The 14,401-nt window shown below is 47.5% G+C and overlaps 1 protein-coding gene across 1 annotated transcript; it reads left to right on the plus strand.

The window, feature by feature from the left end:
* Positions 1–4,556: 4,556 nt before the first annotated feature.
* Positions 4,557–13,007, plus strand: CLEC3B (C-type lectin domain family 3 member B). The gene is made up of 3 exons (XM_010216449.2): positions 4,557–4,745; positions 10,929–11,027; positions 12,316–13,007. Exons 1-3 carry the CDS (start codon positions 4,640–4,642, stop codon positions 12,714–12,716), a joined length of 606 nt encoding a protein of 201 aa, XP_010214751.1. The 5' UTR covers positions 4,557–4,639; the 3' UTR covers positions 12,717–13,007.
* Positions 13,008–14,401: the final 1,394 nt, after the last annotated feature.

Here is a 14,401-nt window from a genome sequence, read left to right on the forward strand (position 1 = left end):
GGAGCTTCTTAAGGGCATGCTATGCACTGGGAGGGCAGTAAAAGAGGGTAGTAAAAGGTAGCTTTCTCCCGGCTATCTGTGCATGCAAGCTTTTCTCTATACCGAAACAACTTAAGTTTTTAAGGCTTCTGTTGCAATTCTCTTGCAACCCCTTAATTCAGCTGCCACGTCTCTGTGAAAGGAAACCAATCACCCAAATATGAGAAAGATTCACAGTAAGATCCTAATCTGACAGTACTGCCGTCTGCTTGTCAGCACTAAAATACTGACTTCTATTTCAACAGTAACTTCTGCTAATCTCGAGGTGGTTTCTTGCAGGCTGGCTAGCTGTTTTGCAAACCAACACAGTTAGGAGTTTTTACAGAGTTTTAGTATTAGATTTAGACATTTGGCTGCATTTTTCCCCTGTCTGGTCAGACTTTTAGGAGGATATAGATGGCAGGCACATGAAAGAAAAGCAGTGAAGGAAGACAGATTTACCCCTAGCCCACAGGAGTCTGGATGCTCCAAGCAGAAGGGTGCTGAGTCCTTCAATGCAGCTCCTTTTGAAAAGAGGAGGATTGTGAGAGGCACCTTGCACCTGAACACAAGCTTTCCACATTAGGCTGAGATACAATTTAAAGTCCATGAACCTCCTTTGACACAGATCCTTCTGTCCTGTGGCCTCTGCAGTGTCATGGGATAGGGAAGCATTCACGTTTGCTGCAGGATGCAATGGGAAAGTCCCTCCCTAGGTTCAGAGCTGGTTTCCTAGTGGTGTTGGCACTGGGTGTAATGTTTTGGCAAGGTAGGTCTGACTCCTTCATTTTCCCCAACATTGTCCTCATGAAAAACACCCATTTCCTCAACTGTTATTGCGCTCCATCTGGATCAGCCTCAAAAACAATGATCCAGAAATTCAGCTCTTTCCATTTATACCTGTTGTGATGCTTATGCTGGTGGATGTCCACTGAAACTCTGCAAACACTGTTATCTAGTCCGCCCTTCTACTTTCTAGCCATGGTACAGAGGCTCCCTCTCATCTCTTGGCTTGGCAATACCCACTCATTTCCTAGGAGTTGAACCAAAATAGTCTCTGATCTCGCTGCCCATTTCCTTGCCTAGCTGGGCACAAAATCACAGGTCAGCAGCGTTGCCAGAAGGATCCAGTTTCCCTCCACCGTCTTATTCCAGCCACTGTTTTGCTAACAGAAATCCCTCCAAATTCAGCATCACAGGCTATTTCTTGGGTTTCCCAAAGCCACGTAAACTTTTCTGACTGCCTCCCTTCCCCTTCAGCACACTGTTCATTCTTCACTGCAGCCCTGGGATCGTCTCCCTAAGCTTATTTTCTCTTGCCCTCTTTCATTTCAGCTAATGGGAGTTATGGTTTGTCTGGCCAGCAGACTGGTCAGGAAACAAGGAAAGTAAAGTACTGGTACTTTACTGGGAAGTGAAATTTGTAATTCCACGGGTTTAAACAAACATGGACACAAGCTGGTTCCTTGGCATATTATAATCTTCCTCCCTCTCCCTAATCCCTCCATAAATAAGCTGTCTTTTTCTTTCCCCTTGAGGTAATACCTCCTCTCCAATCCCTTTTTGCTGTCTCTCCTACTCCATGAGTAGCTTCTGTGTGTTTTTCCTGAAGGGCTATAGGCATCAGATGAAATGCTCAGCTGTTTTTGAGCTCTGAAGTTTGCTGCTTCTATTTCAGCCCTGTAAGGAAGGGGTTGTGTGCCCAAAACCTCACCTACTTTTTCCAGTTATATTACTGTATCTAATAAAAAGCATCGCTCCTACCCAGGAGGTGAGGATTACCTTACCCCTCTGTCCTCCTACGCCTTTCTTGCATAATACGTGTGAATCATCCAGAGCTCAAAAGCATTATATCTAGCCAAGGATACAGCTTTCTTTCAGAAAAACACCGATATCCATGAGATTTAACTTGAACTGCAGTCTCCGGGCACAGGAAAAGCCCAGACAGGGAGAGGGTGGGTACAGGCCTTGTGCTCCTTTACAGAAACGTCCTGATTCTGGACGCAGGCCTGGGTGTTACAGCAGCACCTCATCGGGGTCCTGCTGGAGACTTCCTGCATGTCTATCAGCTATTAGGATGTCCAGGTTTGAGGGTTTTTTTCAGTCTATTTAAGGCGGAATTGGGTCAAAGCCTATTTTCAAATATACATCACAATCAGATGCGAACTTTAAAGTTTTTTTCTTCTCCCTTCCTTCCTTCCTTCCTTCCTTCCTTCCTTCCTTCCTTCCTTCCTTCCTTCCTTCCTTCCTTCCTTCCTTCCTTCCTTCCTTCCTTCCTTCCTTCCTTCCTTCCTTCCTTCCTTCCTTCCTTCCTTCCTTCCTTCCTTCCTTCCTTCCTTCCTTCCTTCCTTCCTTCCTTCCTTCCTCCTCTTTTCTTTCTCTTTTCCTTTTTCTGCTTCTTTCATTTTCTTTTTTCTCCCAAGACTAAAACTCTGGTATTTGGGGCTTTTGGAAGTCCCAGCAAAAATGGATCCAGTGTAGGACCCATGGGCAGGCAGGAGAAACCTCCTGATGACCAGACTGGTGCCTCCACCCAGGACTATGTGCCCACATTAGGGCTGCAGCAAAGCCTCGGGTCTCCCCGGGCTGCCATCTGTGACCCGTCCCCACGCGGCACCTGCAGCGAGAGGAGACACCTCCTTGTGGAAACCACAGGCCTCCTAAGCCGCCTCAACACCAGGCCCCAGCTCTGGAGCAGGGGAGGGTGCCTAGTGTGGCGCTGGGAAGCCACCAAATGGGTCAAGCCAAACAGCCCTGCGGGAGGAAGAGCCTGCCTCAGCCATACACCCATGCCGGGAGAGACACCAAGGATCTCATGGCACCTCAGAGAGGGGTCTGTGCAGTGCGGAAATGCATCGATCCTTCTGGTTCCTGCCCAGAAACCCTGCGGTTTGGAGCTGTGTCAGCGGACGCCTCATTAGAGTCAACTAATTAATTTTACACGCAGCAGCAAAGGGAGAATTTCAGCTTTTCCCCGCTGGGGCAGGAACATTAATCAATGAAGAGACACGCGAGCAGCTCTGGAGCGAAGGAAAACCCGGAGGTGCTGAGCAGACCAGCAGCACTTTATATAAGCAGATGCTGTTCGAACACTGAGCATCTGCATGGGTGTCTGGGAGCTCTTGAGCTCTATCCTATTTTGGGGTGGTCCAAGCAGGAGGTTAGTAAATCCCAAGAAATATTAATTCTTTTGCTTAAACCTGTGTGGGACTGTGCGTGTGTGGTAAAGAGAAATGAGCAATCCCATTCTCCCTTGGCTTCAAATCTGGACTGCAACAGAGCAACATTCAGGTTGGATAGAAGTCCAGGGTTTCCCCTATTCACCAAAAGTGACACAATTATAGCCAATGTAAATCAACAGCAGCTTTTTTTTTTTTTTTCCAAGCACAACCCTGTTTAGCTCAGACTTTTTTTGCCCATAAAATTCCTGAGGAACAAGAAGACGAGGGGAAAAGAGTTTTCGATTTCAGCCACGCCAAATTAAGCTCTCATCTCCCACCTGTTACATCTCTAGAAGACTGAACACTTCTTCTCAAAACCAAATTAAGACCCACATTGCAAAGCACATCTCCCTGCTCATGCAGAGGGGCAGACCCCCAGGCACAGAGCTGCCCTCCATTGCAGCCCTATGGCAGCAGGTCCCAGGTCAGGTTAAGACACTTTTCTTCAGAAATGGCTGCTTGTTCCTCCTCGGAGCATTTCACAGGCCGCGGGTTGGTTTCCCAGGGTGTTTCTGGGCAGGTTGAAAGGAGACAGAGTGTCCCGGTTTCACCTGGGCGTGTGAGTGCAGCCTTGGAGAGGAGGTTCCCTCATGCCTCAGTCTGGGCGTGAGTGCGGCCAGGAGCCTCGGATGAGGCGGTGCAGGAATTAACATGGATGCTCTTTCCAAAAGTGAGCAGAACTTTTCACTGGCTTGCGGCCTAGCTGGAAAAAAAAAGAGGAAGAGTCACTAACTGGGCTGTAAAAGTGTCAGTAAAATCCATTCCCCGTTAGCAAACTGTTCAGAAACAGTCTGCCTGGCCCGTGCCCCTAGCTCCTGGACAAGCAGTAAAATTGTCTCTACCCCATAGGCTGTCCCGTGACCCTCAGAAACCAGAGGTGCTCTTTGCTCTGGTGACCTCTGCTAGCCTGAAGCGAGTGTGTGGGCTGGCTGTGGTGGGGGACGTTGGCCTCTGAGCTCCTCTCACCCTTCTGACCTCCTGTCACCCCAAAGCTCCTGTCCTGAAGGATCTGCCACATAAGCAAGGGGCAGTCAGGCAACCTCTGCTCTCCTGACCCTCCTGGGTGGGACCCACCATCAAGCGAGTGGTTTCTGCTGCAACAACCAGTGATTCAAGCCCTCCATAGCATTTCACCCAAATCTATAGGAAACGAGCCTGGCTGCACTCCTAGCCTTTGGCTCTGCTTAGGTCAGATTCCTTTCAACAAGTTTGGTCTTTTCTTTAAAAAAAAAAAAAAATTGCTAAGAAATAGAAGTGGTGCCGAGCGCTCTCCAGCATTCGCCGGAGGCCGGGAGGCTGCTCCTGGCGCGCTCCCAGCGGGAGGCTCCGGGGCCAGGCGGTTCCCATTAAAGTGGAGGGGCGGCGGGGGCCAGCGCCGCGCCACTCGCCTCGGCAGCGGCATGGCGCTCCGGGGAGCCTGCCTCCTCCTCTGCCTCGTGTCCCTCGCCCACGTCTCCGGACAGCAAAACGGCAGAGCCCGGCAGAAGCCGGCTGCTTCCAAGAAAGGTAGGGAGCCTCGGCACCACCGGGGCGCCACTGGTATGGGGGGACGATGGCATTAGCACAATCCTTTATTCTCCTAAAAGTGCTGTCATGAAACTATTTTAAAAAAATGCTTAAAATCTAATAGAGCAGCCACTTTTTTTTTGTCTCTTTTCGCCCGTAAATTGCATGGTAGTGTTTGCTCTAGGTTTTCCCCTGCACCTTTCACCTGCTGGCTCCAAGTTTGTCCTGCAGCTAGCTCTGCTGAAGTCTCTGCTTCTCCGACCCTGCCTGCTCCTACCCCTTTACTCTGCAGAAGAAAACAAGTGGCGGAGGAGAGGCAGTTGTTGCAAATTTGCCAACGGGAATGGGCAGGGAAAAAGAGCAATATATCATTTATTAACTATCGACACGGATCTTCGTTTTGAAACATCTGCCCCAAGTCTATATTAAGCTGTGCAAGAGATCTCTACTCAGGTTGGCTACAGCGCAGCACACACAGAAAGGTGCCTCAGGTCCTGGGAGGTTTGGGGAGGATTTCTTCTTCTTTTTTTTTTCTTCTTGCCGTCTAATACTTTCTTTCTCCCACTCACACAACGCAAATAAATTATAGACAACTCACGGGAGTAAGAGGTTTGCAGTGCTGCCCATAAATGTGTGATGCTATTTGGTTGATGCGTTGGACTATAATTGCATGAGTTCGGATTCCTTCAAGTGTGTGCTTTGCAGTCTGGAGTAAACTTGAAAAAGAAACATTTGAGGAATTCACTTGGCTGGGCTCCTTCTGTACACGCTCCTATTGGCTATTTTTTTGCCAGATCTTGCCTTTGAGAAATGTCTTCGTTTTTCTCCAAGCAGATCTGTCTGGGAAATTGCTACATATTTGCTTGTTCCACCTTTGTTTGTCATTTACATTCAGGCTTAGGCTGGTATACAGTACATATGTGCAGTGCACTTAACAGTTACCCCAGGTAGGAGAAATATGTTTCTTGGACAAATCTTCTTTCTTGCTCCATCTCACCCAAATTTCTGCTGGGAACCAGATCATGATAACAGGGCTCTTCACTGGGGTAGGAAAAAGCAGGGCCGAGGCGCTTTGTCTTGTGGCTTCGCTGTGGAGCCAAACCACAACATTAGAAAAACGGCACCTTACACCAACCTGGTTTGGTTCTTTCTGTTTTCCTTTTTTCTTCCTTTCTTTCTTCCTTTCTTTCTTTCTTTCTTTCTTTCTTTCTCTCTTTCTTCCTTTCTCTTTCTCTTCTCTTCTCTTCTCTTCTCTTCTCTTCTCTTCTCTTCTCTTCTCTTCTCTTCTCTTCTCTTCTCTTCTCTTCTCTTCTCTTCTCTTTTCATAATTATTGTTTTTGCTGTGTCTATTTCAAAGCAAAAGCTATGTTTGGAAATGAAAAAGTCAAAACCTATCATTTAGAAAATGCTGAAATCCCAACTTCATTTCACCCCCCCCCCTTTTTTTGTTTTGTTTTGGTTTTGTTTTGGTTGTTTGTTTTTCTTTTTCTCCCTCCAACTGCTCCCCAGTGATTTTTCCAGGCAGCAGCCCAGCACGGCCCTCCTGAGCACACGTGTGCAGCCCGGCAGGCAGCCAGCTTCCCGCAGCCCGGAGATGCAGGGCTCCCGCAGCTGGCGAGGGCAAGGGGGAGCAGCGGCAGGCAATGCTGCAGGACCTGGGGCACTCACACTTGGGGGGCCCAAGCCCTTCCTCCCGCCTCTACAAGGCCTTGGGGAAAATCTTGTTATTCTTCCCACAGGTAGTGCCAGACTTTAATATTCCCTGAGAGGAAGAAATCAAGGAGGAGGCAGTTAAGCATGAGAGTCTACAGCACAGAGCTACCAAGAGGCTCTTGAAGCTCAGACCCCAATTTCCAGCCCCTATGGCCTGCTCTGTGTACACACACCTGCTCTGGGTCTATATATCTCTCCTGCCATAATGTCGCAGACACAGCCAGGTCCTCCTTTAGATAAAGGAGGACATTTCCAAAAAATGCCTCCAAAGTGATATAAAACAGACGTAGGTGTGTACAGGCTCCTCCTCCAATCCAGGGAATAGACTGGAACAGGAAATGACTTTTCTGGCTGGAGCATTTATGGAAATAACTAATATTAAAAGAAACACTGGTGGCAGATGAGGTTTGATGAGAGAAATCACAAGCTAGAGCTCTATTCATCCAGCTGAGCAACAGAAACCTGTTCGGACAGGAACAGATCAGATGACTGCCTGGCCAGCCAAGGGCTAAGCAACCCAAATCCAGATTTTAAAGATAATTAAATCATCAAAATAGTGCACAGAAGGAATCATTTATAATCTAGTATATAATTAGAACACAGAAAAACTAGACAGAACTCCCATTTGTAGGCATTCAGATATTATTTATGAAGCTTTCATAACTAACTGAACATTGTGACCCATCTCCTTCGGTGAGTCCCTTCTTCATCTTGCTTCTGCTGGTATTTAACTTTGCTTCACCCAGGATTTTCTCCAGCTCCCACGGACAAGATTGGCAACCTCCCCACTGACTTCAACAGGAGCCAAACCAAGCTGCAATAGCCTTGGTCATAGACTAGAGAGAGGAGCCTTGAGAAAAAAAAGCAGCACGCAGACAAGAATTTCTGGCAAAAGAGAGAAAAGTCAATGTTTGTTGACATAGTTGAGGTACTTATTTTTTTTTTAGTTGAAAAGCAAATTAACCACTGAAATAGAGTTACCAGGGAAAAAAAATAACTCTTTTATGAAAATACATCATTTAATTTTTCTAGGGAGTGAGATTTATGTGGTACTTGCCGCATGTCAAACGTAAGGGCTCAGTTCTGCACTTACAGCCCCCTGGTAGAGCATTGCTCACCTCATTAAGGCCTCACTTAAGATCTGATCTGCTTGAGATCAGCCTTTGGAAGCATTGCTTAAACCTACTGTTTTGTGCAATTTTCAATATGACAGATGTGAGCTTTTATTACAATTGTCATGGATTTAATCACATTCCCTACTTAAATCAAACCTCACTTGTCATTTTGAAATTTGGGGATTGTAATAAGAAAGTGGAGGAACAACGTTTCACCAGGCAACACAAAGTGTCTTGTTGGAGCTCGCTGCTGCTGGAATATCTCATCACTAAGGATTTGGAAGCAAGGTGGGAAAGGGCATGGAAGAAGGCACTTCGCACCTGGGCAGCTATCAAGGACATCTCTGATACCAGCTCACAGGTAGACTCCAGCACAGGAGTCCTCCCATAAATCCAACAGAAACAACCTGAGAAGCTGCTCCAGCAAGATTAATTAGTGACATCTTTCTATGGCCTTTGGATATTATTTAAACCTAAAAGACACTCCTCCCATTCCATTAGGGAAACCTCTAGAGAAGACGCAGAAAAAAAAATACTGCATTAATTAGCTGTTTCCTCACAAAATGTTTTCATCAAAGGCATCAAAATAATAATAGTGCTTCAGTGTTGATTGAACCCATTTAAGTTAATGGAGCAATAGTCAAAGCAGCTGAATAACCTCTTCCTGGTGTGCTTAGTCCATTCACACTCTTGGCGCACTATCATCTTCTTGGTTCTCAGTTTTGTTGATTTTCCAAGCTGTTTCTGGTTCCTTCAGTTAAGAGCTGAGCTCATCATCTCCTTGATCTTCAAGGAAATCTGTCCTACTGCTTTAATGTGAAAACTGTCCCATTTTCTGCCATCCCATGGGAACTACCAGATGTCAAGCTAGGTAAGGGAGTATCACCTAAAGAGCAGAGGGCAAGTATAGTGAATGCATGTTCCTTAATGTCAAATTTCCCATCACATTCAAGGCATAATGGTTCTTTTGTTCTTATGCAGAAGAAATTAGAGTCCTGATTAGTAGCTGACTAGAGGCTCTGCTAAGCTGCAGATCATGACGGCATGTTCAGTGACAAAGAAGATGGTATCAACCAACAGCACAAGGGTGCTCAAGACACCCTGAACAGACCTGCCTGCTAAGGGCAGCATCACCTGCATGGTTGAAAACAGCCAAAGGAAATCCTGAAGGAAGTGCCAGGAAGTTTCTGCTCTGTTCCCAGGAAGGTGGTCTCTTACTAAAGCTTACCAAAGGCTAGAAGCCAAATGCGCTTGCCCCCAAAAGACTACTGCTTCTTCCAAGGAGCTGGTTGATGGGATGTTTTGCAAAACACTCAGACAAGCTCTCTCACCTTGAAGACCTTGGAGTGGCGTCTTTCCCAATAGGCAGACTGCATTGGCCTCAGCACAGGACATGCCTGTGACCCATATGGTACATGATAGAGCAGATGATCCAAATGAGCACTTCTGCCATTGAATAGGCAGCCTGCCTCTGTCTCCATGCACTGCTGGCTCCAGGTATCCTTGACGGTAAATGTCACCTCCTGGTGGGAAGACCTTCTCCCATTGGAGCAAGCTCAACTGCAACATGTGTCCCTCAAAGTGACACCAACGTCTTTCAGTGGCCTCTCTGTCTCTCTCTGCCAAAATCTGACTGATTTCTTCCATTAAACTATCAGTAATATCTTCTGAGTTACAGTGCAGACTTGTCAGTGCTCATTTTCACAGGTGCCACTGCTTCTCTCTGTTCAGCCAAAGCCCCCTTCACCCCAACCAGTGGCCCCTATGCTAGGCTTGGTGCCTGGTCTGTAGACCCTAGGGTGGAAAGGGTACAGCAAGGGAGTTTGTGGAGCACCTGGGCCCTGATGCACCCACCAAGCACAGCGGGAAGGGGAAGACCAAGGCCTGGGCTCTTGGTACCTCCTTTTAAGCCCACACCTGTGGTGCTAGCTGGGAGGAAGTTACTGTGAGCGCTCTCTCCTACCAGGCAGGTATCTCCACCAAATCACATGTGGGAGCTGTTGCTACTCACAGCTTAGTGTAGAGCAGGCTTAAGATGCAGTAAGAAAGAAAAGCTCAGTAAGTACAAAAAGGTTGTGATGCTAAGGGCAGTATCAAGCTCCAGCTCCAGCTACACAGTCTCATCTGCACTCAAACACAAGGCACAGCCTCAGTGATACACGAGTTCATCACCCTGACGATTTATTGCAGCAACAAATATCTCTGCACAAAAAAATCCTCCCAGCCCTGGAAAACTTCCAGCAGAGGCAAAGCACGAGCGCACGGGTCAGCATGGGGACATGAACCAGCTCCTCTGCTCTCTCTCTCTGGAATCCCTGCTGAAAGCAATGCCCAGTTTGAAGTCTCGCCCCCAATATTTAAAGCCCTCAGTGGGTCTGACCTTAGCTTATAGCAAGCCGCAGCTCCACACAATTTCTGATCCCACCACTTCCCAGAAGACTTTGGGAATCAGTCTTGCCAGCGCAACACTATTTCAGAGTGCCCACTGGGGTGACACTGCTGTCACCCTGTGCTCTCCTCACCCGCAGACACCTTGCTCTGCTGGAAATGTCCTCAGTTTTAACTCGTGCACCACAACAGCAGCCGTGTCATTCACCCTGAGCCCACAGTGCGGGGGCTGTTGTGGTCTCTCCCCACACACAGACCCTTCACTCAACAGGTCATGAGTGAGGCTTTGCTGTCCACCTGAGAGATAAGCAATGGTGAGGGGAAAATGATAGAAAATGAATAAAAATGAAAAGTGATGTCGGGGCGGGGGGCACCCTTAATGTCCTAGTTCTGCTCTGCAGTCATCCTTTCACCCAGGCTTCTTCCTTGAAAGGAAGGTTTGGGTCTGTACTTCCTAGAAGAAACCTCTTCCAAAGCCTTTGACTGTATGTTAAAAGCAAGTAGCTTATAAATAAATAAATAAATAAATAAAAAGTACTCTGTGATCTCTTTGTTCTCCCACTAGCAATGCCAGAGGCGGAAAAAAAATAACAAAACTCAAACTTTAGTGATAAGTTATAGGTAACCTGGCAGCTTTCAGCAGTTAAAAAAAAAATCCTATTCAGGAGCAGCAGCCTAAAATTCTCCCCAAAGCACCCGCACGTGGCTGGACGTGAACCTGGCATCTCTCTGCCTCAGGCTCATGGCCTCGCCATGGCCTCCCTGGAGGACCTCGCTGGGGACCCTTGTGCCAGGCCCAAAAATCCATCCTGGGAGCGCGGCGGTGGCTTGAGCCCTGACAGATGGGTCAGAAGCTGCACAGGGACTGGATGGATCCTCTGCTGCACAGGTTTTCTCATGGCAGGAACAGCGGCCTCTCAGGAGGAGGCGGGCGCTGTTTGTGCTCATCCCGTGTCTCTTCCAACAGATGGCGTGAGCGTCAAAATGATTGAGGAGCTGAAGGCCATGATGGAAAACATCTCCCAGGAGGTTGCCTTGCTGAAGGAAAAGCAAGCACTTCAGACAGGTAAAGGGCTCACAAACATGGTCTTTGATTTGGAAGAGAAGACACTTATAAAGCCCTTTGGCAAGAGGCTTGGACAAGTGCTCCGTGGGGAGCGCGGGGCTGAGGGGGGTGTCGTGCAGACCTTCCAAGCAGATGAAGCTCCTCTGGCGGTTAATGACAAGAGCTGTGCAGCATATGTCCCCGTTCCTCACGCGCAGGTCTTTCTTCCATGTACAGCTGCTGATATTTCTGTGACGCAAGGTCAGAAGCTCGTCTTCCCTCATGGATCAGAGGGATGAGTTGTTGCATACCAATGGTTGTGCACTTCAATCAAATGTACCCTTTGCTATCTGCTTTTATCCAAAGCCCAGGGAAAGGGGTGAGGTTGCTGACCTGTTATATATATTGCAATTTTGCCCAGAGAAACTCCCTTATGTGCAGTGTGAGGATGGTCCCAAGATGGTTATCTCCTGCACATGTGCTGTGGCTGGTCTGTGTGGGGCACCATAGCCTGGGGGTCTGCAAAGCATGAAATAGGGATGCAATGGAAATGCAGCTTAAGGAGCACTTTCTTCTTTTAGAGAGAAAGTGCTCCTTAACCTGCATCTCCGTTACAGGCTTTCGATCTGATCTTTAGATCGGCTTTACATCCGAGCTCACATTCCTTGAGATTTAACTGGTTTGGATGCTAATGCATCCTGGAATTAGTTGTTGTTTGCACGAAGTACCCTGAGCTCTTGGGGTTGAAAGCTTACCCAAAAAATTGCTCTTCTTACCAATAAAATCAGATGGAAGTAGAAATTTACCCTAAAGACCTCAAGCAATGCAAGCACAACACTTCCAGTCAAACCCTACAAAAAAGACCTTTTTCATGTATGCATAATTAAGATGACTGAATTATATTTATATACTTTTTCCAAAATTCTTCAACACCCAGCAGAGATGATTAAAAAAAAAACTTGCCTCCAAAGGAATTTGTCTGAGATAGTTTAGGAGCATCTGGAAAATAGAAAAGTCGGGGAAGGGGAATGGGAACCACATTGTGGCTTTGCTCTGGGGTTGCAAAAGCACAGGACAGTGACACAGACACCCTGGAGGTCCATTTTTGCTGACTGCTGACCAATAGAGAGGTCATATCCCTACAGCACATCATGTGGCTTACCCTGAAGATGAGAGAGAGGGCCCCTAGGGATACTCAGACTGTTGGAAATGGCACCAGGAACACTAGGAGAAATCAACCTTGTAATTTAACTGTTGCGTGTGATTTTTAAAACAGATCCCTTTTCGTTTTGTCTCGTTTGTTTCACAGTTTGTCTGAAAGGCACCAAAATCCACCTAAAATGCTTTCTTGCATTTACTGAGACCAAGACGTACCATGAGGCCAGCGAAAACTGCATCTCTCAGGGCGGTACCCTCAGCACCCCCCAGAATGGGGAGGAGAACGACGCGCTCTACGACTACATGCGGAAAAGCATCGGCTCTGAGGTGGAGATCTGGCTCGGCCTCAACGACATGGCGGCCGAGGGCAAGTGGGTCGACATGACGGGCACCGGCATCCGCTACAAGAACTGGGAGACTGAAATCACCACCCAGCCGGATGGCGGCAAGTCGGAAAACTGCGCGGCCTTGTCGGGGGCAGCGATTGGCAAGTGGTTTGACAAGAGGTGCAAAGAGCAACTGCCCTACGTCTGCCAGTTCATGATCGTGTAACACCCGGGGCTCCTCCTGCGGGCCAGCTTATTCCACTTGGCAACAGGATTATCAAGCTATAGGTATGTGTATGTGTACATATACACACATGCATGCACACACACACACACACACTCGGCTAGAGTCACTTCTTGCAAAGAAAGTTGTTGTGGCTTGGCAAGGGATTAGAGAGAATTAGACCTCAGCTGCATTGCATGCGGTTGCACCCTGCTCTGCTAGCGGCTGCACCGTTCTTACTAAGGCATGATTTATAGATATATTTTTTTACACAGGAAATTTATTAGGATGGCTTGGTCGTTTCAGCAAAGAACTAGCGCAACGCCCCAGCTTTGCAAGCCAGCCAGTTTGGCGGCCTGGGCCGGCCACTCTGCAGTTTCCTTTACGTTCTTGCTGCATTTTGTTGAAGACCAGCAAAGCTGGTCTGTGCCTTCACCTCCTGTTTTGCTCCCTCATAAACGCCAAGAGTGGTGGGAGCTGGGCACGAGGTGCGTGGAACCACGTGTTAGTCACTCACAGCACTCGGATCCACTCCCTTCATCCTCCTGATCCTCCCAGGGAAGATCCCATCTCCAAAAGTAGGGATAGCTACTTCTGCTTTACAGTAAGAGATGGAATTGGGCTTACTGGCTGAGTACCCTGCAACTGCATAGGTGGTCACACAAGTCTAGTGACTTGTATAAGTAAGTTAGCAAATAAGAGTCACAAGCTGCTTTGCTGAGTGTCCTTTTCAGAAGCACTTACCATTTTGTTGGCTTGCGTCTTGTTAGTGGTAAATGTTCCACTGATTTCAGTGAGAGCTACTACCCTCAGTCTTTGCCAGGTCTTTCAAAAATTCCAGCAGAAGTTTTATTTGTGCTCCAGCAGCAGGAGGGAAGCTGTGAGTCTTTTACAGTTTACTCAGCCAAATATATTCTAGGAAATAGAAGATTACAGTATTAGGTAAATATCAGAATTTTAATGCCATTATAGATGGCCATCCTATCAAAGGCAACTGTCCCTTGGAAACAAATCCCTAGAAAACTGATTTTTGCCACTTTAAGAATCATAGGATCTGTTTTAGTGATAGCAGCTCAGTTGAAATGTACCAGTCCTTGTTGGTCAGAGTGCAGTTCTCGGCTAAAATAATTCCTCCAAGCTCTGTTTGGGCTGATAAAGTCATGTCTGGCCTCAGTATGCAATTGCTGAGAAAAGGATGGACGCCAAAAGATGTAAATGAGCAGCAAGGATTGGGGGCAGGGGAAGGAGCAGGCCACGGTGACGCTGTGAGAGCTTAATGAGGCTTTATTCACATTGATTTGCTTACTGTTGGCCAAAACCCATTTGTGGCTCCTCGAATGTCGGTGCTTGCTGATAACCATCTGGTGTAGGTTATACGGCCCTTGGGCTGCCAGGTAGAGGGTGTCAGGATGTAACACCTGCTCTCGGGATAGCCGCAGGAGAATTATTCCAGTGGGCCTCCGGGTTTAAATGCAGCGTGATTCTGTATCTTCCCAAACACCGAGTGGGAGAGCCAAGTCGGAGGAATGGAAACACACACGCGCGGCGCCTACTGCTGAGGCTGTTCGTTATTGCCAAACTCTCCGCTGTTCAAACGACCATAAAATAAAGAAATATATAGCTTGCTGAAAGAATAAAGTTGAGTTCATTTGATTGGGCTGCTTCCTTCTCACGCTCCTTCGGTTTTG

Source organism: Tinamus guttatus, unplaced genomic scaffold (genome assembly GCF_059628265.1).
Source record: "Tinamus guttatus ecotype Peru unplaced genomic scaffold, ASM5962826v1 Tinamus_guttatus_pri_ptg000115l, whole genome shotgun sequence".
NCBI lineage: Eukaryota > Metazoa > Chordata > Aves > Tinamiformes > Tinamidae > Tinamus > Tinamus guttatus.